Below are 22,846 nucleotides of genomic sequence, written 5' to 3' on the forward strand. Positions count from 1 at the left end.
TCCATTAACAGTGTACGTTCTGTATTTGTGAGGGGGCAATGGCACACTCGGCACCCTGTGTGTTGGGAGGGTGCCAGAAAGGGCAGGAGCATTAAGTTTATACGGATGGGGGGGGGGCATTCGATTCAGCTGGTAGGATTTTGATGTGGTCATGCTGTGCCACTGAGTGTTGGCCAAGATGGGCAATGCCATGGCATGTCACATAGTTGATCCAGGAAAGCAGCTGTTGTACCCGTCAATGCCAATCCCTGTTAGGAACCTTCGAATACATGAAGGGTTCAACTTTATTTATCACATGGGAATAGATATGTCTCATCCTACATTGTGTAATCCCCTGCACGTGAGTTTCTGTATGCGCCAGAGGCAGTACCAACAGGCAGGTGCGATCCACGTCGAGGCCCCCAGTCATGAGCAGCAGCTTCCAAGGGGAGCTCTCCATTATGGTTGCCGTGCATCTGCAGGCCTCACATGACATTCTATCGGATGTCAGAGCACCAGTGTCAGAGGCGATTGCACATGTAGAGAGGATGGAGACACATCTCTATGCCCTCAAGGATGACCTGTAGCCCATGGGCTCCAGTGGACATCCCATGCCTTTGTTCCTCATAGTGGCAGCAATTCTTAAGCCTGATGCCTCTGCAGCCTTTTAGGGCCCAGTGGAGACCTTTGTGGGGTCACACAGTCAGCAGTGCACCGCTGCATCAGGGAGGTCACCAACGCCCTGCACCGGAGGGCCATTTAGAATGACCGCTTCAGGACAGACTCCCACAGCCAGGCCCAGTGGGCCAGTGGTTCTGGCACCATTGCCGGAGAACCATAGGTTGTAATGTTCATAGACTGCACTCATGTGGCCATCAGGCCTCCCACCAGGCTACCACCGGCAGACATCACCATTAAAGGAGCCCTCTCAATCTAAGTGGAGCTGGTATGTGAACACCGCAGATGCTTGCTGCGAATGTGTGACTGCTTCTCAGGCAGCTGCCATGACACCTGGTTTTGCACCAGTCCCGGCTGCCACCGCTGTTCACTGAACTGGCTCAGATGGAGGGGGGTGGCTTCTTGGAGATAAGGGCTATCTTATACAGACATGGCTCCCGACACCAGTGACAGACTCCACCACTGCTGCAGAGGAGAGATACAATGCCAGCCTCTGAGCTACATGAGCCACCATTGAGCAGGAGATCGGCATGCTGAAAGAACACCTCCAATGCCTGGAAGGATGGGGTGATGCCCTGTACTATGGGCTGAAAAGGCCAGCTCCTTTCTTTGCTGTTCTGCACAACTATGCACCCAATAGGGGCCAGGTCTGGCATGATGAGGAGAGACATCAACAGGATTCCTCCTCGGACTATGAGGACGCTGAGGACCTACAACATGAAAGACATGTGAGAGGGCAGATGCCCGCCGAGCTAGCAGTGAGGTAGGGATGTACGGAAGTGGCTTATCAGATAAAGGCTGTCTGCTCCATAAGAAACAACATGAGCTCTGTAAGCTACACATCAGGCTTACTCACCTGCTGTGCACCAGTCCACATCTGCAGCATCCCTGTGTAAACCATTATAGGCAGCGGCTGACTGAGTCAATGTCCATGTCACTGCATCCGTGGAGACGCTCATGAGTAATGGTGGCATGGTAATGATGCTATTGTATGTGTTGGCTCTCCTGAAGGGCCAATGGTGCAAAGGGATGTGACATTGGCGCTACATGCTAGCACATGTCATTCACACAGAGAAAACAACACACATGTTGGTGAGGAACATTTAGTGAAAGAAGTATTTACATTGCTGTGACACCCGTGCATTCCCATTTGTGTCAGTGTGTTCTCTCTAAACCTCTGTAATACCTTTTATGGTATATTTAAATCTCATGTCCTGGGATGTGAAAATTTATGATTATTCACCCTGGTGCAGCACGCCTACAAGAAGGAATCTAACAATAGAGTGGGAGAAGAGGATCGCAAGTTCACAGGACACTGGGACACAGCAGGGAAAGTATGTGGCAGCAGAGCGGAAAGTGTTGGGATCAGTCAGTAGATCAGGCAGCATTTGTGGAGAGAGAAGCAGAGTTAACTTTCACGTCTGTGAACTTGGACAAGTTAACTCTGCTTCTCTCTCCACAGATCCTGCCTGACCTGCTGGATTTCTGCAGCACTTTCTGCTTTGCTGCCAGATTGACAGCAGCCCTGGTCTTCAGCAATCAGGTAAGTATTTCTTTGACAGCTGTCAGGAAGCAGGTTCTGGGGCGCTTAAAATAAGGACCCAGCACCTGCTGCACAGCTGTCAAAAACAGGGTGGGCGGCTCAGCGCCATGATTCTAATGAGCCCCCGTGATTAATATCGCGAGGCTCTGCGATGGCTGTTAAATATGGGCACCCCGCTGAGTTGAAAGGGCGTGGTGCCCAAATAGGATACAGACCAGTCTGTGTGGATACAATCCATCTGAACCAGACAGTTTGCTCTCTCTCTGATTACTTTATCAAATATCTCTCCACTTTCTACCTTGAATGTCCTCACGTTTGGCATTGAATTGATTGACTATTATTTGACAGTTCAGTTCCTCCCCTCAAAGATCTCACTCTCTTCTTCAGGCTCTGAATCCTCATCCACTGGGTCATTCTGGCCCCGACTGTCCCATAACACACGAGACTTCCTTCCTTCTGAGCTCGGAGCTGTGCTGCAGAATTCCATTTACATTTCTGTCCATCTCAGTCTGCCCCTTTCTGCTCCAAAGTCCAGTAAACCCGAGCTCTCCTTAAACTCACAATGGATGGGATCTTGCCTGACAGACACCATGAGGCCGTTTCCCAGTCAGTTTCCCTTTTTCTTATTCATTCAAGGGATGTGGGCATCGCTGGCCAGGACAGCATTTATTACCCATCCCTAATTGCCCTTGAGAAGGTGGTGGTGAGCTGCCTTCTTGAACCACTGCAGTCCATGGGAGGTAGATATACCCACAGTGCTGGTAGGAAGGGAGTTCCAGGATTTTGACCCAGCGAACAGTGAAGGAACGGCGATATATTTCCAAGTCAGGATGGTCTGTGACTTGGAGGGGAACTTGCAGGTGGTGGAGTTCCCATGGATTTGCTGCCCTTGTCCCTCTAGTCGGGAGAGGTCGTGGGTTTGGAAGGTACTGTCTAAGGAGCCTTGGTGCTTTGCTGCAGTGCATATTGTAGATGGTACACACTGCTTCCACTGTGCATCGGTGGTGGAGGGTGTGAACGTTTGTGGATGGGGTACCAATCAAGTGGGCTGCTTTGTCCTGGATGGTGTCGAGCTTCTTGAGTGTTGTTGGATCTGCACCCATCCAGGCAAGTGGAGAGTATTCCATCACATTCCTGACTTGTGCCTTGTAGATAGTAGACAGGCTTTGGGGAGTCAGGAGGGGAGTTACTCGCCGCAGCATTCCTAGCCTCTGACCTGCTCTTGTAGCCGCCGTATTTATACAGCTACTCCAGTTCAGTTTTCGGTCAATGGTAGCCCCTAGGATGCTGATAGTGGGTGACTCAGCGATGGTAATGGCATTGAATGTCAAGGGGAGATGGTTAGATTCTCTTTTGTTGGAGATGGTCATTATGGCACTTGTGTGGCATGAATGTTACTTGCCACTTATCAGCCCAAGCCTGGATATCATCCAGGTCTTGCTGCATTTCGACACGGACTGCTTCAGTATCTGAGGAGTCGCGAATCGTGCTGAACATCGTGCAGTCATCAGCGAACATCCCTTCTTCTAACATTATGATTGAAGGAAGGTCATTGATGAAGCAGCTGAAGATGGTTGGGCCTAGGACACTACCCTGAAGAACTCCTGCAGTGATGTCCTGGAGCTCAGATGATTGACCTCCAACAACCACAACCATCTTCCTTTGTGCTAGGTATGACTCCAACCAGCGGAGAGTTTTACCCGATTCCCATTGACTTCAGTTTTGCTAGGGTTCCTTGAAGCCATACGCGGTCAAATGCTGCCTTGATGTCAAGGGCTGTCACTCTCACCTCACCTCTTGAGTTCAGCTCTTTTGTCCATGTTTGAACCAAGGCTATAATGAGGTCAGGAGCTGAGTGGCCCTGACAGAACCCAAACTGAGCGTCTCTGAGCAGGCTAATGCTAAGCAATTGATGCTTGATGGCACTGTTGATGACACCTTCCATCACTTTAATGATGACTGAGAGTAGGCTGATTGGGTGGAAATTGGCTGGGTTGGATTTGTCCTGCTGTACTTGGGCAATTTTCCACATTGCAGGGCAGATACCAGTGTTGTAGCTGTACTGGAACAGCTTGGCTAGGGACACGGCAAGTTCTGGAGCACAGGTGTTCAGTACTATTGCCGGAATATTGTCAAGGCCCATAGCCTTTGCATTATCCAGTGCCTTCAGTCGCTTCTTGATATCTTGCAGAGTGAATGGAATTGGCTGAAGTCTGGCATCTGTGATGCTGGGGGCTTCAGGAGGAGGCTGAGATGGATCATCAACTTGGCACTTCTGGCTGAAGATTGTTGCAAATGCTTCAGCTTTATCTTTCGCACTGATGTGGTGTGCTCCCCCACCATTGAGGAATGGGATATTTGTGGAGCCACCTCCTCCAGTTAGTTGTTTAATTGTCCACCATCATTTACGGCTGGATGTGGCAGGACTGCAGAGCTTAGATCTGATCCATTGGTTATGGGATCGCTCAGCTCTATCGCATGCTGCTTACACAGTTTGGCATGCAGATAGTCCTGTGTTGTAGCTTCACCAGTTTGACACTTCTTTTTGACATATGCCTGGTGTTGTTCCTGGCATGTCCTCCTGTACCCTTCATTGAACCAGGGTTAGTCTCTTGGCTTGATGGTAATGGTAGAGTGGGGGATATGCCAGACCATGAGGTCACAGATTGTGGTTGAATACAATTCTGCTGCTGCACCATCTCCTGCTGGTACATTCTGAGGGCCCCATGTGGAATTGATTCATTTCGTTTCATTCACTCACCATTCCTGCCAGAGCTCCTCTCTTCCCCACCAGCTCTGGTCTGGGAATAAAAATTCTCAAGTTCTGATTCTGATCGCTCTGCAGGGACCCTGTTGTAAAGTATAGGTGTGTGGACCTCGGGTGTAAACATTGGGATATTCCACAATCTAATATTGTCACTATGGGAGCTGTATGTGTTCCAGCTATGCTGCCTTTGTGTATGACACAGACCATTCTTTGTTCCAATCCTACTCAGCTCCCCTCCTTCACATATTTTTCTGATACTTTGATGACTGTGCTGATGTCATTTCCTTCTTTTACCTTGAACTGGAAAATTACATCAACTTTACTTCTAATTTCCACCCCTCCCTAGTCTTCACATGGCCTGTCTCTGACACTTCCCTTCCCTAACTTCTTGACCTCCACTTCAGGGGACTGACTGTAAACCAATATCCACTATAATCCCACCGACTCCCACAGCTACCTTGATTATACTTCCTCCCACCCGGCTTCCTGGAAAGACTTTGTTCCATTCTCCCAGTTTCTCCACCTCCGTTCCATCTGTTCTGATGATGCTACCTTCCACACCAGTGCTTCTGAAATGTCTTCCTTGTTCCTCAGCCAAGGATTCCCCTCCACTGTGGTTAACAGGGCCCTCGACCAAGTCCATCCCATTTCTCACTTTACTGCCTTCACCCCTTCCCTCCCTGCCAGAACCATGATAAGGTTCCCCTTGTCCTCACCTTCCACCCCACCAGCCTCCACATTCAACACATCATCCTCCAACATTTCTGCCACATCCAGCTAAGTCCAACACCAAACATATATTCTGCTCCCCTCCCTTCCCCCCACTCATTGTGACACCCTGATCCACTCCTCACAGCTCCAGGGACCCGGGTTCGATTCTGGGCACTGCCTGTGTGGAGTTTGCAAGTTCTCCCTGTGTCTGCGTGGGTTTTCTCCGGGTGCTCCGGTTTCCTCCCACAAGCCAAAAGACTTGCAGGTTGGTAGGTAAATTGGCCATTATAAATTGTCACTAGTATAGGTAGGTGGTAGGGAAATATAGGGACAGATGGGGATGTTTGGTAGGAATGTGGGATTAGTGTAGGATTAGTATAAATGGGTGGTTGCTGGTCGGCACAGACTCGGTGGGCCGAAGGGCCTGTTTCAGTGCTGTATCTCTAATCTAATCTAATCTAAAATCACCCTCAACATCAGCTCCTCTTTCCCAGGCACCTTCCCGTGCAAGCACAGGAGATGTAACACCTGCCCTTTTACCTCCTCCCTTCCCATTGTCCAAGGCCCCAAACACTCCTTCCAGGTGAAACAGTGATTTACTTGGACTTCTTACAATTTATTAACAGTATTCGCTGCTCATGATGGAATCTCCTGGACATTGGGAGAGGAGCAAACACAGATTGAGTGATTGCTTTGCTGAACACCACCGTTCAGTCTGCAAGTGTGACCCTGAGCTTCTGGTCAATTGTCATTTTAATTCTACATCCCACTCCCACTCTGACCTCTCTATCCTCCTGCACTCTTCCACTGAAGCTCAATGAGGAACAGCACTGGATCTTTTGATTCGGCATTTTATTGCTTGTCGGACTCAACACTGAGATTAAAAACTTCAGATTATAACCATTGCTCCTACTTTCTGGGACGGCCTGTGCTGGTAATGAAGGATGACTACAGCAGAGTCACTGGGAGTGGAGTGGGTGTGGGCTGGTGCTTGGGGTGGGGATCCCCTATTGGTACACAGCTGGCAGGTGGTCCACACCCCTGGGGTCTACCCACCATTCTCCATCACTTTTCCAGGCCTCTGGAGCCTTCTCCTCTTTGCCAGATTTTCCATGCTCCCCTCCCCCTCTGTTATTCTGCTGTAACCATTTACACTTCCTCTGGACCCATCCTCTGTTTCTTTCATAGTCCCATTCACCTTGCACCATCATCCCTTTTATCATTGAATCACTCCTGCCCTCCACCCGATCACAGACCTTCCCTTTTGTTCTTTCCTCCCCCTATACCCAACTTTTCACTGACTACATGATTGCTTTCAAATTGTTAATCTCTAATATAGAGTCATAGTCATCGAGAGATACAGCACTGAAACAGTCCCTTTGGCCCACCGAGTCTGTGCCGACCATCAACCATCATTTATACTCATCCTACATTAATCCCATATTCCCTACCACATCCCCTCCTACATTAATCCCATATTCCCTACCACCTACCTACACTGGGGGCTATTTACAATGGCCAATTTACCTATCAAACTGCAAGTCTTTGGCAGTGGTAGGAAACTGGAGCAGCCGACAGAAACCCACGTGGTCATAGGGAGACTTGCAAACTCCACACAGGCAGTACCCAGAACTAAACCCGGGTCACTGGAGCTCTGAGGCTGCTGTGCGAACCACTGCGCCACTGAGCCTCATATTTTCCAATTCTGATGAAAGCCTATCAGCCTGAAACATTAACTCTGTTTCTCGCTCCACAGATGCTGCCTGACCTGAGTGTTTTCAACATTCTCCTATTTTTTATCAGATTTACAGCAGTTTCAGTATTTTGTTTTTATTGCAATGTTTATTCCTAGATATTAACAGGGGTGAGTGACATAAGTGAGGAGTGGAGTTTCAGAGTTTTAACTCCACAGATTGCTTCTTTTATCCTTGACAGGTTCCCCGTCCTGAAGTCAGACTGATTGACAGGCTTGTCTTCCAGTCGGGCAGGGCGGACTCTGGAGCAGGCCTCAGGACCAGGGCGGTCCAAATACTGATCCCATGTTTTGGGGGAGATATCTGATATCGGGGGTGTCCAATCACCATCTCCAGAGGGCGAGAGGGTGGTAACATTTCCAATCACTGGTCTGTCAATCACCAACCCCAGGGCGGGGCCACCTATCCTGCAGCGTGGTCCGAGTCTGGGGAGGAGGAGCGGGAAGGGAGGAGGAGGGGGAGGGTGAGTGTCTGATCCTGAACCTTGAGCAGGGATCTCCTATCCTGGAGATTGGTCCGAGTCCGGTTAGCGGGAACATGCAGGGGGAGTGTTTGATGTAAGACACAATGTGGGAACCTGAATTTTTGGGGCTTCTTATCCCAGAAGAGGAGGCCAGAGCCCATAGCGGAGATCCGTCCAGGCAGCAGAATCCAATCCCGGGGTGGTACAAACCTAGAGTTGGGGGTGCTTTGATCCCAAACAGGGTGAGGTCCAACCCGTGGAGTTGCGGTCTGGTGCCGGGCACTGGTGGGATCCTGTTGTGGGGAAAGTGGGGATGATCCCGAGGGAGTGGTTCATCCCGGAGGGGGATTGTTCCAATCCCCAATCCCGGGTTTCTTTGCACGTGGTGTGGAGTATAATGGGGAAACCTGGCCAGACAGAGTTAAACATGCAAAACACATTAAATCAGAGACTTCCAGACTGATTTAAACATTTAAATTACCAACCCACCTCCTGGGAGCAGTCGTCTGTCCGTCCCCTTTCCCGACTCCGGAAAACCCAGAAGTAGTCAAGTCGAAGGTCGGTGGAGGTTCCGGCTGAGATTTTTAATTCTAACCTCTGACCCTCCCCCCCAAACCCTCCGTTTTCGGTGCTAAAATCCTGTCCTTACTGTCTGGGTCAGACATGGAGAATGTTTGATCAGTAGTTTCCAGTCTCTTCTCCCTTCTCTCTCTTACAGTTAATTTACTGGCGATTGTGATCCTGTCCCGGGGAAAATGCGGCCTCTCCACCTGCACCACTCGCTACCTGGTGGCCATGGCAACGGCGGATCTACTGGTCATTGTCACGGGGGTCATTACACGGCGGATCCGTTATTATTATTTCCCGGTGTCTTTCCTAAACATCACCCCTATGTGTTGTATTCATGCTGTCCTGTTCTGGGCAGCCGTAGACTGTTCTGTCTGGTTCACCATCACTTTCACCTTTGATCGATTTGTGGCCATTTGTTGCCAGAAGCTGAAAACAAAATATTGCACCGAGAAAACTGCGGCTGTGGTTCTCGCAACAACCTGTATTCTGCTCTGTTTAAAAAATGTCCCTCATTACTTTAAATATGCACCTAGAGAGATAATCGACAATGTACCATGGTTCTGTGTTACAAAGCGGAGCTATTATACTGAGCCGGGATGGGTGGGATTTCGCAAGTTTAATCCGGTTTTAACCCCATTGCTCCCATTTGCTTTAATCCTGATGCTCAACGCTCTGACAGTCAGACACATTTTAGTGGCCAGTCGAGTCCGTAAGGGACTGAGGGGTCAGAGCAAGGGAGAGAATCGCATTGACCCAGAGATGGAGAGCAGAAGGAAGTCTGTGATTTTACTCTTCACCATATCCGGCAACTTCATACTTCTCTGGTTTGGATATGTTTTATATTACTTGAACATCACACAACACTTTGATTCTGATTCTTCTTATATATTTGCACTAGTCGAATGGATGCTGCAGAATTTAAGTTGCTGCACAAACACATTTATTTATGGGGTGACTCAATCCAAGTTCAGGGAGCAGGTCAAGAGCGCGGTGAAATATCCAGTTACATCAATTATTCAATTAATGAATAAACAAAACAACTGAGAGCAGCCCAGAGGCAGGTCCCAGTGTTTCCAGTGGGGGCTGGGAAACACCCCCTGCAGGACAGGAGGGGAAACAGCAGCCACAGACTCTCCTCCACCTCCAGTGGTGGATTCTCAACTACTCACGTTTTCTTTTCCTGGAGACAATTTATTGAGTCCATCTCCCTTCATTTCCCCCCACCTGGTCACTGCCGTCTGTTTCTCCCTCTGTCTGAGTCAGATGGTGTTGTGTGGGAGGGGGTTTGCATCAGGACAAGCCCAGCGAAGGGACAAGGATAGGGAGTCGGGACCAGGGGTGAGGGAGTGGGGTCAGGCTCAGCACAGGAGCTGGCAGCCCCGGGGCCTCAGCTTCACGGTGCTCGGATGGACGGGGCCAAGCCACTTTCTGGCTCCCATGTTAGCTGATATTATTAACGGTTCCCTGTCCTCAGGTTCTGTCCCTCTCTCTTTCAAATCTCGAGTTATCACCCTCCTGCTGAAAAATAAACCTTGACTCATTCTGTCCTTGCAAACTCACACCCCATTACCAAACTCCCTTTCCTCTCCAAAGTCCTTGAACGTGTGGTCACCTCCCAAATCCACGGCCATCTTTCCCGGAACACCATGTTTGAATCCTCCAATCAAGTTTCTGTCCCTGTCACCGTACTGAAACACTTCTTATCAAAGTCACAAATGACATCCTATGTGACTATGACAAAGGTAAACTTTCCCTCCTTGTCCTTCTCGACCTGTCTGCAGCCTTTGACACGGTTGACCACACCACCCTCCTCCAATGCCTCTGCACTGTCGTCCAGCTGGGTGGGACTGCTCTCACCTGGTTCCATGCTTATCTATCTAATCGTAGTCAGAGAATCACTTGCAATGGCTTCTCTTCCTGCTCCCGCACCGTTACCTTTGGGGTTCCCAAGGATCTATCCCTGACCTCCTCCTGTTTCTCATCTACATGCTGCCCCTCAACCACATCATCTGTAAACACACTGTTAATTTTCACATGTACACTGACAACATCCAGCTCTACCTCACCACCACCTCACTCAACTCCTCCACTGTTGATAAATTATTAAACTGCTTATCTGACATCCAGAACCGGGAGGGCAGAAATTTCCTCCATTTAAGTATCAGGAAGGCAGAAGCCATTCTCTTTGGTGCTGCTACAAAATCTGTTCTCGAGCCACCGACTCCATCCATCTCCCTGGCAACTGTCTGAGGCTCAACCAGACTGTTCGCAACCTGAGTTGAGCTTCCGAGCTCATATTCACTCCATCACTAAGACCGCCTATTTCAACCTCTGTAACATCTCCCAACTTCAGCCCTGCCTCAGCTCATCCGCTGCTGAAACCCTCATCCATTCCTTTGTTACCTCTACACTCGACTATTCAAATGCATTCTTGGCTGGTCTCCCACATTCCCCCCTCCTTAAACTTTAGGGCATCCAAAACTCTGCTACCCATGTCTGAACTGGCACCAAACCTCGTTCACCCATCACCCCCTGTGCTCACTGCCTTACATTGGCTCCTGGTCCAGCAACACCTCGAAATTAAAAATTCACATCCTTGCTTTCAAGTCCCTCCATTGCTTCACTCCCTTCTTATCTCTAACTCCTCCATCCTTTCCAGCCCTCCTTATCTCCAATCTCCTACAGCCCCTACACCCTTCCTTATCTGTAATCTCCTCCAGCCCCTACACCCCTCCTTATCTGTAATCTCCTCCTGTCCCTACACCCCTCCTTATCTCTAATCTCATCCAGCCCCTACACCCTTCCTTATCTGTAATCTCCTCCTGCCCCTACACCCCTCCTTATCTCTAATCTCCTCCTGCCCCTACACCCTTCCTTATCTCTAATCTCCTCCTGCCCCTACACCCTTCCTTATCTGTAATCTCCTCCAGCCCCTACACCCCTCCTTATCTCTAATCTCCTCCAGCCCCTACACCCCTCCTTATCTCTAACCTCCTCCAGCCCCTACACCCCTCCTTATCTCTAACCTCCTCCAGCCCCTACACCCCTCCTTATCTCTAACCTCCTCCATCCCCTACACCCCTCCTTATCTCTAACCTCCGCCAGCCCCTACACTTACCCTTATCTCTAACCTCCTCCATCACCCACACCCCTCCTTATCTCGAATCAGCTTCAGCCCCTACACCCCTCCTTATCTCTAACCTCCTCCAGCCCCGACACCCCTCCTTATCTCTAATCTCCTCCAGCCCCTACACCCCTCCTTATATCTAACCTCCTCCAGCCCCTACACCCCTCCTTATCTCTAACCTCCTCCAGCCCCTACACCCCTCCTTATCTCTAACCTCCTCCAGCCCCTACACACCTCCTTATCGCTAACCTCCTCCAGCCCCTACACCCCTCCTTATCTCTAATCTCCTCCAGCCCCTACACCCCTCCTTATCTCTAATCTCCTCCTCCCCCTACACCCCTCCTTATCTCTAATCTCCTCCAGGGACTACACCCCTCCTTATCACTAACCTCCTCCAGCCCCTACACCCCTCTGTATCTCTAATCTCCTCCAGCCCCTACATCCCTCCTTGTCTCTAAACTCCTCCAGCCCCGACACCCCTCCTTATCTTTAACCTCCTCCAGCCCCTACACCCCTCTGTATCTCTAATCTCCTCCAGCCCCTACACCCCGTTTTATCTCTAATCTCCTCCAGCCCCTACACTCCTCCTTATCTCTAATCTCCTCCAGCCCCTACACCCCTCCTTATCTCTAACCTCCTCCAGCCCCTACACCCCTCTGTATTTCTAATCTCCTCCAGCCCCTACACCCCTCCATATCTCTAAACTCCTCCAGCCCCTACACACCTCCTTATCTCTAATCTCCTCCAGCCCCTACACCCCTCCTTATATCTAACCTCCTCCAGCCCCTACACCCCTCCTTATCTCTAACCTCCTCCAGCCCCTACACCCCTCCTTATCTCTAACCTCCTCCAGCCCCTACACCCCTCCTTATCGCTAACCTCCTCCAGCCCCTACACCCCTCCTAATTTCTAATCTCCTCCAGCCCCTACACCCCTCCTTATCTCTAATCTCCTCCTGCCCCTACACCCCTCCTTATCTCTAATCTCCTCCAGGGACTACACCCCTCCTTATCACTAACCTCCTCCAGCCCCTACACCCCTCCTTATCTCTAATCTCCTCCAGCCCCTACACCCCTCTGTATCTCTAATCTCCTCCAGCACCTACATCCCTCCTTATCTCTAAACTCCTCCAGCCCCGACACCCCTCCTTATCTTTAACCTCCTCCAGCCCCTACACCACTCTGTATCTCTAATCTCCTCCAGCCCCTGCACCCCGTTTTATCTCTAATCTCCTCCAGCCCCTACACCCCTCCTTATCTCTAACCTCCTCCAGCCCCTACACCCCTCTGTATTTCTAATCTCCTCCAGCCCCTACACCCCTCCATATCTCTAAACTCCTCCAGCCCCTACACACCTCCTTATCTCTAATCTCCTCCAGCCCCTACACCCCTCCTTATCTCTAATCTCCTCCATCCCCTACAACCCTCCTTATCTCTAATCTCCTCCAGCCCCTACACCCCTCCTTATCTCTAATCTCCTCCTGCCCCTACACCCCTCCTTATCTCTAACCTCCTCCAGCCCCTACACCCCTCCTTATCTCTAATCTCCTCCTGCCCCTACACCCCTCCTTATCTCTAATCTCCTCCTGCCCCTACACCCCTCCTTATCTCTAACCTCCTCCAGCCCCTACACCCCTCCTTATCTCTAATCTCCTCCAGCCCCTACACCCCTCCTTATCTCTAACCACCTCCAGCCCTACACCCCTCCTTATCTCTAATCTCCTCCTGCCCCTACACCCCTCCTTATCTCTAACCTCCTCCAGCCCATACACTCCTCCTTATCTCTAATCTCCTCCAGCCCCTACACCCCTCCTTATCTCTAACCTCCTCCAGCCCCTACACCCCTCCTTATCTCTAATCTCCTCCTGCCCCTACACCCCTCCTTATCTCTAACCTCCTCCAGCCCCTACACCCCTCCTTATCTCTAATCTCCTATAGCCCCTACACCCCTCCTTATCTCTAATCTCCTCCTACCCCTACACCCCTCCTTATCTCTAACCTCCTCCTGCCCCTACACCCCTCCTTATCTCTAACCTCCTCCAGCCCCTACACCCCTCTGTATCTCTAATCTCCTCCAGCCCCTACACCCCTCCTTATCTCTAACCTCCTCCAGCCCCTACACCCCTCTGTATCTCTAATCTCCTCCTGCCCCTACACCCCTCCTTGTCTCTAATCTCCTCCAGCCCCTACACCCCTCCTTATCTCTAATCTCCTCCAGCCCCTACACCCCTCCTTATCTCTAATCTCCTCCTGCCCCTACACCCCTCCTTATCTCTAACCTCCTCCTGCCCCTACACCCCTCCTTATCTCTAATCTCCTCCAGCCCCTACACCCCTCCTTATCTCTAATCTCCTCCTGCCCTCACACCCCTCCTTATCTCTAACCTCCTCCTGCCCCTACACCCCTCCTTATCTCTGACCTCCTCCTGCCCCTACACCCCTCCTTATCTCTAACCTCCTCCAGCACCTACACCCCTCCTTATCTCTAATCTCCTCCAGCCCCTACACCCCTCCTTATCTTTAACCTCCTCCAGCCCCTACACCCCTCCTTATCTCTAATCTCCTGCAGCCCCTACACCCCTCCTTATCTCTAATCTCCTCCAGCCCCTACACCCCTCCTTATCTTTAATCTCCTCCTACCCCTACACCCCTCCTTATCTCTAACCTCCTCCTGCCCCTACACCCCTCCTTATCTCTAACCTCCTCCAGCCCCCACACCCCTCCTTATCTCCAATCTCCTCCAGCCCCTACACCCCTCCTTATCTCTAACCTCCTCCTGCCCCTACACCCCTCCTTATCTCTAACCTCCTCCAGCCCCTACACCCCTCCTTATCTCTAATCTCCTCCTGCCCCTACACCCCTCCTTATCTCTAATCTCCTCCTACCCCTACACCCCTCCTTATCTCTAACCTCCTCCTGCCCCTACACCCCTCCTTATCTCGAATCGCCTCCTGCCCCTACACCCCTCCTTATCTCTAACCTCCTCCAGCCCCTACACCCCTCCTTATCTCTAATCTCCTCCAGCCCCTACACCCCTCCTTATCTCTAATCTCCACCTGCCCCTACACCCCTCCTTATCTCTAATCTCCTCCTGCCCCTACACCCCTCCTTATCTCTCACCTCCTCCTGCCCCTACACCCCTCCTTATCTCTGACCTCCTCCAGCCCCTACACCCCTCCTTATCCCTAACATCCTCCTGCCCCTACACCCCTCCTTATCTCTAACATCCTCCAGCCCCTACACCCCTCCTTATCTCTAACATCCTCCAGCCCCTACACCTCTCCTTATCTCTAATCTCCTCCAGCCCCTACACCCCTCCTTATCTCTAACATCCTCCAGCCCCTACACCCCTCCTTATCTCTAATCTCCTCCAGCCCCTACACCCCTCCTTATCTCGAACATCCTCCTGCCCCTACACCCCTCCTTATCTCTAATCTCCCCCAGCCCCTGCACCCCAAGATCTCCAAGATCCTCTAATTTGGTTTTATTAATCATCCCTGATTTTATTCGCTCCACCATTGGTGGCCGTGCCTTCAGCTTTCTGTGCCCCAAGCTCAAGAATTTCCTCCCTAATCTATTCCCTCTTTGTCTCCTTAAAGACCGCCTTAAACCCAATCTGGTCATCCTCATATCACCTTATGTAGCTTTGCATCAAATTTTGCTTCAGAATGCTATGAAGCATCTTGGGATGTTTTATAATCATGGTGTTATAGAAAGATAACTTGTCACTTTATCACCCTCTCTCGCACCCTTCCTCATTGTCGGTCTCCCTCTCTCTCTTTCTCTGTCTCTTGCGCACACATTTTCTTTCAGTCTCTGGATTTCTCTCTCCCCATCTTTTGCTCTCACTTTCTCTTTCAGGCTCTCGCTCCCAATCTCTCTCTGCTCACTGCCTGTTCCTCTACCCCCACTTTCACTCTTCCTCACTTTGTCACCCTGTTTCCCTCTGCCTCTTCACCCTCCCCAGCCTCACTCATCCCAGCCCTCTCCCACATACATCCACTCCTTATCCCTCCCTCCTGCCTCTGATTCCCCCCTCCATCTCAGCTGACTCCCTGACACCCTACATCTTCCCTCTCCCAGTCCCTCACCCACCATCACATTCTATCACCTCTCACTCTACCTGATCCATCTATCACTCACATTCACCATCCCCCCTCACTAACTCCCCAGCTGACCCCCGTCCTATGCATTCCTTCCCTCTCCCATTCCGTCTGTCTCCGTCCTTCTGTGACACCCAACGCCACCTCCCCCCACTGTCCCCCCCCCCCCCACCTCGACAAACATAGCGAGGAGAGACAGATGAAGAGAATGTGTATTGGGATTTTTCTGCTGTGCCTGCACTGGGAGCATTTGATTCGTGTACAAGGAGCTTGACTACAACTTGTATAAATTTGTCGACAAGGCCTTTATTCAGCAGGCCTCTTTCGTGTCTATTTGCAATAAATAACTTTAAACAAACAGAAATAAATCTTGAATTAAAACCCAAATTATCCACATCGCTAACACCCTCCAGCCCCTACGATAAACATCAGCTCTGGAGGTTCTCAGGTGAATTGATAGACACTGCATGCTCCTTCTCCAGGGACACCCAGAGATGAATATAACCTCGGAAGGGGGCAGACAAGCAGGATGGATGGACGGACGGATGCACTCCTCCTCCCCTCTCCCTGCGCCAGTTCCTGGACTTGTGAACCACCACCTTGACCGCACCTAGGAGCAGATCGATGAGATCTTCCTGCCAAACTATCACCCACCGCACCAGGTACCCAAAGTTGAGGAGCACGGAGCTGTCGTGAAATCAAACTTGAGGAGCAGCCCCCTTAACTATTTCAACAGGGGCTATATGTCAGAACACAAGGACAGAAGATCACAAACTAGGAACAGCAGTAGGCCATACACCCCTTTGAGCCTGCACCACCATTCAATAAGACCATGGCTGACCCTCAACCTCAACTCCACATTTCCACCCATATCCCTTAATCCCTTAGAATCCCAAAATCTATCGAACTCAACCTGGAATATATTCAGTGACTGAGCATCCAAAGACCTCACGGGTAGAAAATTCCAAAGTGTCACAAGACTGAGGGAAGGAATTCCTCTCCATCTTACTCCTAAATGGCTGCTCCTTTATCCTGAGACTATGTCCCTTCATTCTAGACTCTCCAGCCAGGGGGAAACAGCTTCTCCATCATCCGCCCTGTCACACCCACTCACTGAAACACAAGATTCTGAGATCAGCTCTCATTTTCAAAAAGTTCAAAGAATATGGGCCCAATTTACTCACTTAATCTCTCCTCATCGGAGAACCCTCTTGAAGGGATAAAAATAGCTCAGACAGATATGTAGAGTGAAAAAGTACTCGGGGAAATAGAACTGTAAGCTCAGCATGATAATGACACAGCTGTCGGCAATAAAAGGGTTGAGAACGGATTAGTTAAGCACAGTTTTAATGACCACTTTGTTTTGTCCTATAAACCTGTGATATAGAATACATTGTGAGCTAAAAATAAACAGGACACTTGGAACAGTCTGTGTACTAGCACATAGGCACAGTTACAATCGCGTATAAATATGTGAAGCAAACTGCGATCGTCGAGCAGTCTCTCGCTCGAGTGGATCGAGCGAGCTGGTCGCATACTTGTATTGAATAAACCTTGGTTTGTTTGTACCCTCATTCATCTCGGTGTCAAGTGTCTTTTGATAGTCCACAACACCTCTCGTGCCAGAATTAATTCTGTGAACTTTTGTTGTACCCTGTCTTAGCCAAATAGCTCCTTTGATACGGTGACTAAAACTGGACAAATCACTCTCGGTGTGGTCTCACCAAAGCCCTGTACAATTGCAGCAAGACTTCCTTACTCTTGTACTCCAAGCCCCTGCAATAAAGGCTAATGTTGTATGAAGTGAGTTAACACTACAGGATTCAGACTAGAGAACACAGTGGGATGTGGAACTGCTACATCAGCAATAGTTCATTATTGACAATACATACCTGTCCCTCCAAGAACGAACCTCCTTGAAGAGAAAACAGAAACAATGTTAGTTTGTTGTTGCAGCTACATGGAACACAAAAGCACACTGAAGTGAATTAACAGGGCGAGGTGAAAACCAACTTGGGACTGTGCATTCTCATCAATTCCACACTCAATGTATCTTGGACACACATTCCCAATAAATTTCATGACTTCACTGAAGCTGCACCTTGGTTTGACCCAATATTATTCACTGCAGATCAAGTCCTCTTTGAGCACAGTTATTGTAATAATTTTAGAATTAATATGGGCACGTGAGAAAGAATCAGATTCTGGCTTTATTATAAATTCATGTAATGTGACCATCACTAGCAAGACCAGCATTTATTGCCCAGCCCTAATTTCCCTTGGGAAGGTGGTGGCAAGCTGCCTTCTTGAACTGCAGTCTGTGTGGTGTAGGTCCACCCACAATGCTGTTAGGGAGGGAGTTCCAGGTTTTTGACCCAGTGACACTGAAGGAATGGCCAATATAGTTCCAAGTCAGGATGATGTGGGGCTTGGAGGGGAACTTGCAGGTGGTGGTCTTCCCATGTGTCTGCTGCCCTTGTCCTTCTAGGTGGCAAAGGCCGCAGGATACGATTAGATTTCCAGGATCAACATGAAGATGGTTTGTGCTCAGGAATGTCAGGTTGGCAGCTCAGCTCCAAATCAGAAGGTTGTGGGGCTCCAGATGGGAAATCAGGATCAGATGCTCTGCAGCCCAGTGCTGAGGGGCTGCATTGCTGCCAAGGGTGCTGTCCTCATCCAGCAGTGCTAAGCAAAGGCCCCTCTCCCATCATTCACCCCATTCCGGTAATTAAAATCAGGATGTTAAAAGATTATAATGCACCATTCCCCCCTGAAGTGATGCTAAACCTAAGTGAGACCCAAGATGTTAGTGATATAGTGGGTGATATTTAAGAGATGAATCAAGATTAATTCATGGTAAATGATAAGAGTCAGACAAAGGGAAGCACGTTAAATCAGGGGAAGTTAAATTTAGGATGGCCAGGAAGTTCTTCACTCAATGAGGACACATGGATTTCCAGATAGAGAGTGGAGTGAAGAATCCAGGAACCATTGCACAGACAGATCAGTGTGATCATTGAGCAAAGTGAAGGAGAAGAACTGGAGATTCTGGAGCTGGGATGGGAAAATGTCCCCCCCTCCCCCACCCATCAGCTCAGAGGGTTCAAATGGATTTACTCTGCTGTTATTATGTTATCAGATTTTGTTGTTTATTTAACCAAGCAAGGTGCAGGTTTAGAATATTTTGTTAACTAGCCTACTATTTGTCACTTTAACAAATTCAAAACCCATGAAATTAATTTAACAAATTCAAAACCCATGAAATTAATTGGGATCGTGGGTGCATGGATATAAAATTAGCTAAAAGACAGAATGCAGAGAGAAATGGTGAATGGTTGTTTTTCAGTCTGGAGTCTCGGCCGGCTACCCGGCCTGAACAGATGATGTGTCAGGTCGGATTGCACTTCTTGGTCCGGAATTCGGGCTCGGATAGGACATGCTCCGTCACAGGTAAGTGACTCCAAAGTTAATTTAATTTTTGGACTATTTTAAGCTTGTGCAGATCAGCAACAAAGTGAAAGACAGAAGGTAAGTTAACTGAGGGCCGAGTTGGGAGTGGGAGCAGGAAAAAAAAGGAAGGACGCGGGCCAGATGTGTTTCTGTTGGGCTCGGGGTCAGGTTTTTTTTGCGGACCTGAGCAGACCTTTAGTCTGGAGGGAGTTTATACATTGGTGTTCCCCAGCGATCAGTATCAGGAACCTGCTCTTTGATATATTAATGAGTTGGAATTCAGTCGACAGGGCATTGTTTTAAAGTTCACAATTGGCATGAAATTCAAACACAGTTATAAGACAGACTAGTAAAATGGGCAGGAACATGGCTAATGAAATTTAACAGAGAAATGTAAAACAAGGCATTTTGATAAGTATGAGGCAAGACTATAAACCAAGTGAAACCAATGGACGTCAGCAACAAAAATCCCAGCTTAGGTTTCCCTTTGTTGGTGAGCAACTTGGAAGCCAAGTTACAGATGTCCACCATCGCCATGACAGTGAGTCACTGGGAGGGGACAGATACTTTCAACCAGAATCAAGGGGAGGTGGGGGAGGGAGAGGAGAAGAGCACAGTGTGGACCTTCAGAGAGGTCAAATCACTTTGATCCAGTTTGACCTCAATGTGAGTGATGTCCAGCTCAGTGGAGAAGAGTATCGTGTGTATTTCTGTCAGGTTTCTTTCCATTCCTGTCAAGTTACTTTCCAACTGAGCTTCCAGCTTTTCCATCAACCATATAGACACGGACTTCTTCAGTATCTGAGGAGTTGTGAATAGAACTGAACATTGTGTAATCATCAGCAAACATCCCCATTTCTGACCTTAGAATGAAGGGAAGATCATTGATGAAACAGCAGAAGATGGTTGGGCCTAGGACATTACAATGAGGAACTCCTGCAGCAATATCCTGGAGCTGAGATGATTGACCACAACCATCTTCCTTTGTGCTAGGTATGACTCTATCCAGTGGAGAGTTTTCCCCCTGATTTCCATTGACGTTAATTTTGCTGGGGCTCCTTGATGCCACACTCGATCAAATGTTGTCTTGATTTCAAGGGCAGACACTTTCACCTCATCTCTGAAATTCAGCTGTTTGTTTGGACCAAGGCTGTAATGAGGTCTGGAGCTGAGAGGCCCTGGCAGAATCCAAACTGAGCATCAAAGAGCAGGTTATCACTGACTAATTGCCGTTTGATAGCACTGTTGATGACACCTTCTATCACTTTGCTGATGATTGAGAGTAGACTGATGGGGATGGTAATTAGCCAGGTCGGCTTTGTCCTGCTTTTTAAAGGACGGGACATACCTGGGCAAGTTTCCATATTGTCAGGTTGATGCCAGTGTTGTAGCTGTTGTTACAATCAGGTGAGGAGGGGTCAAATGGTTCTCCTCTTTGCCCTCTCCTTTTTGACCGCAACAGGTTTACTTCTTTTTTGAAAAGAATATACTTGCCAATTCAGTGAGTGTTTAACAGTTTATGCACTGCAATCATAAAAGAACCAATCAGACAGGTTTTCTTCAGTTTTACAAAGAGATTAGCTTTATTGTACTTAGACAGATCCAATTAAAATAATAAAACAAAGTATGAATTTTACACACATACACACACACAAAGAGATTACAGAGTGAGAGGGAGGATAGATTGGTCAAATTAGAGTCCAGAGAAATAAATGAGTATACAGGCTGTGGAGGTTGATGACTTGGCTGGATTCAGGCTGAAGTCAGTGGTCGTGCGACTTTCCCTTAGTGCTTCTGATTTAAAGATGTAGAATGCTGATTTGCTCTTCTCCTGCAGACAGTAGTGCAGGGGTGATTTCCTTCAAGGTGTCCTGCAGCAGGGGTGTCCCTGGGTAGTCACGGTCAGCAAACAAGGTTCAAAGCTTGCTAGGTGGTTTGGAGAGAGAGTGAGGAAGGCGGGACCCCACTCGGGTCTAGTCTTGCCAGCATCTCAGCATCTTGTCTCCTTACTGAAGAGAAAACAAAAGCTTAAGCGCAAGAAGGGTGGGCCTGTCACATGACCACAACCCAGTGATTCAAATATGGTCGTTACTAGTGCAAGTTAATTAGTTCATGTCTGCAAAACCCCTTCTTGCAGCGAGGGTCCCATTGTTCAAGTGATTAGGTTTAGTGGTTCGTCTCCACCAGTTGAATACCTCAGGTGATTGCCTTGATGCCTAGCTAATGGGGACAGGATATGTGGAACACTTAGATTCCCCAGGTCATTGTCCTTGCAGACATGGTGTCTTCGTCTCAGTGGATTGGAATGTGGAAGGAATAGTGATGACAAATTGGGGGAGCCATCTTTAGCTGTGAGCTCAAGTTGCCTTTGGTCTCTTTTTTAAAAAAATTCAATTTGTGTTTCCAACCGGTGGAATAAAAATCATCATTTGACATAAAGCATGTTTTTGTGACACCTCCATGCAATGACAGGAGTATTTCAGTAAAACGTTGTAAATAAAAAAAAACTTACACACACATTCCTCCTCAAACACTCATTTATCAATCTTACACAGCTATAGCTATGCTCTGGTCAAGTTGTCATCTGGGATGATTCTGTGCTGAGTTAGACTCCGGACAGAGCATCAGCTATCACATTGTTTTCCCTGCAATGTGGGTAATCTTTAGGTGATAAGGTTGCAAAAGCAGGTTCCATCCAAATAGTCATGCATTCTGGGTTCTGAATTTCTCCACAAATGTCAAGGGGTTGTGTTCAGCATAAGCTAAGGTCTCTCTATAACCATTTCAGACATATACTTCAAAGTGCTTGAAACCCAGTAACAGTCCCAGAGTTTCCTTCTCCACAGTAGAGTATCTCTTTCCATGTCCATTTGATTTTTTTTGGAGAAATACCCAACTGGTTTCTCAATGCCTGACTCATCATTTTGGAGCAGAACAACACCTACCCCTAGGTCACTCACACGACTACCACTTTAAATGGTTTGTTAAAGTTTGGAGCTGCCAGCGCTGGTTCATTGGTTAAAATGGCTTTCAGCCTCTCAAAGGCTATTTGGCACTTCCATGACCACACTACCTTCACTCCTTTCTCTAACAAGTCTATCAGTGAAGCAGCTATCGTGCTGAAGTTTGGGACAAACTTGCGGTAGAACCCACACATCCCCAAAAATCACATTAATTCCTGTTTAGTCGTGGGGACGGGAAAATCCAATAATGCCTGTACCTTTGCTGCTCTGGGCAGCACCCGCCCTTGACCCACAACATGTCCGAGGTAGGTTACCTGAGCTTTAGCCAACTCACTCTTTGCGAGATTTACCACTACATCAGCCGACTGTAACCTTTGGAAGAGGGTTGCTAACTGGTCTCGGTGGTTCCCCCCAGGTGTCACTGTATACTAACAGATCATCCAGGTACACTACACAGTTGGGTAGGCCACCCACTATCTGGTTCATCAGACTTTGGAAGGCGGCTGGGGCATTTCTTAATCCGAATGACATCATCCAGCACTGGAATAAGCCATCTCGGGTGAGGAAAGCTGAGATCTCTTTAGCAGATTGTGGTGGAATACATAAAGCGCACGTTTTCATGACACTGTACTGGAACAGCTTGGCTAGAAGCATGGCTAGTTCTGGAGTAACAATTGTCAGCACTACTGCCGGGATGTTGTGGAGGTCCATAGTCTTTGGAGTATCCAGTAACTTCCGCT

The 22,846-nt window shown here is 48.8% G+C and overlaps 1 protein-coding gene and 1 pseudogene across 1 annotated transcript; one reads left to right on the top strand and one right to left on the bottom strand.

Moving 5' to 3' along the window:
• The window catches only part of LOC137345741 (netrin-G1-like), a 278,383-nt pseudogene that overhangs the window by 199,807 nt on the left and 55,730 nt on the right, over positions 1 to 22,846 (bottom strand).
• LOC137346314 (uncharacterized) lies at positions 1,315 to 18,525 on the top strand. Its single transcript, XM_068009804.1, has 7 exons — positions 1,315 to 1,385; positions 1,911 to 2,025; positions 2,120 to 2,200; positions 8,037 to 8,097; positions 8,614 to 9,467; positions 16,308 to 16,479; positions 18,182 to 18,525. Exons 1-7 carry the CDS (start codon positions 1,315 to 1,317, stop codon positions 18,523 to 18,525), a joined length of 1,698 nt encoding a protein of 565 aa, XP_067865905.1.

This window comes from Heterodontus francisci, chromosome 29 (assembly GCF_036365525.1).
Source record: "Heterodontus francisci isolate sHetFra1 chromosome 29, sHetFra1.hap1, whole genome shotgun sequence".
Classification (NCBI taxonomy): domain Eukaryota; kingdom Metazoa; phylum Chordata; class Chondrichthyes; order Heterodontiformes; family Heterodontidae; genus Heterodontus; species Heterodontus francisci.

Bases quoted from the DNA above. Each gene is read 5' to 3' on its own strand.
- LOC137346314 (XM_068009804.1), top strand. From the start codon at position 1,315: ATGAGGAGAGACATCAACAGGATTCCTCCTCGGACTATGAGGACGCTG. The intron at 1,386-1,910 runs GTGAGAGGGCAG...ACCCTGGTGCAG, and splicing joins ACCTACAACATGAAAGACAT to CACGCCTACAAGAAGGAATC. The intron at 9,468-16,307 runs GTTACATCAATT...GACCGCACCTAG, and splicing joins AGAGCGCGGTGAAATATCCA to GAGCAGATCGATGAGATCTT.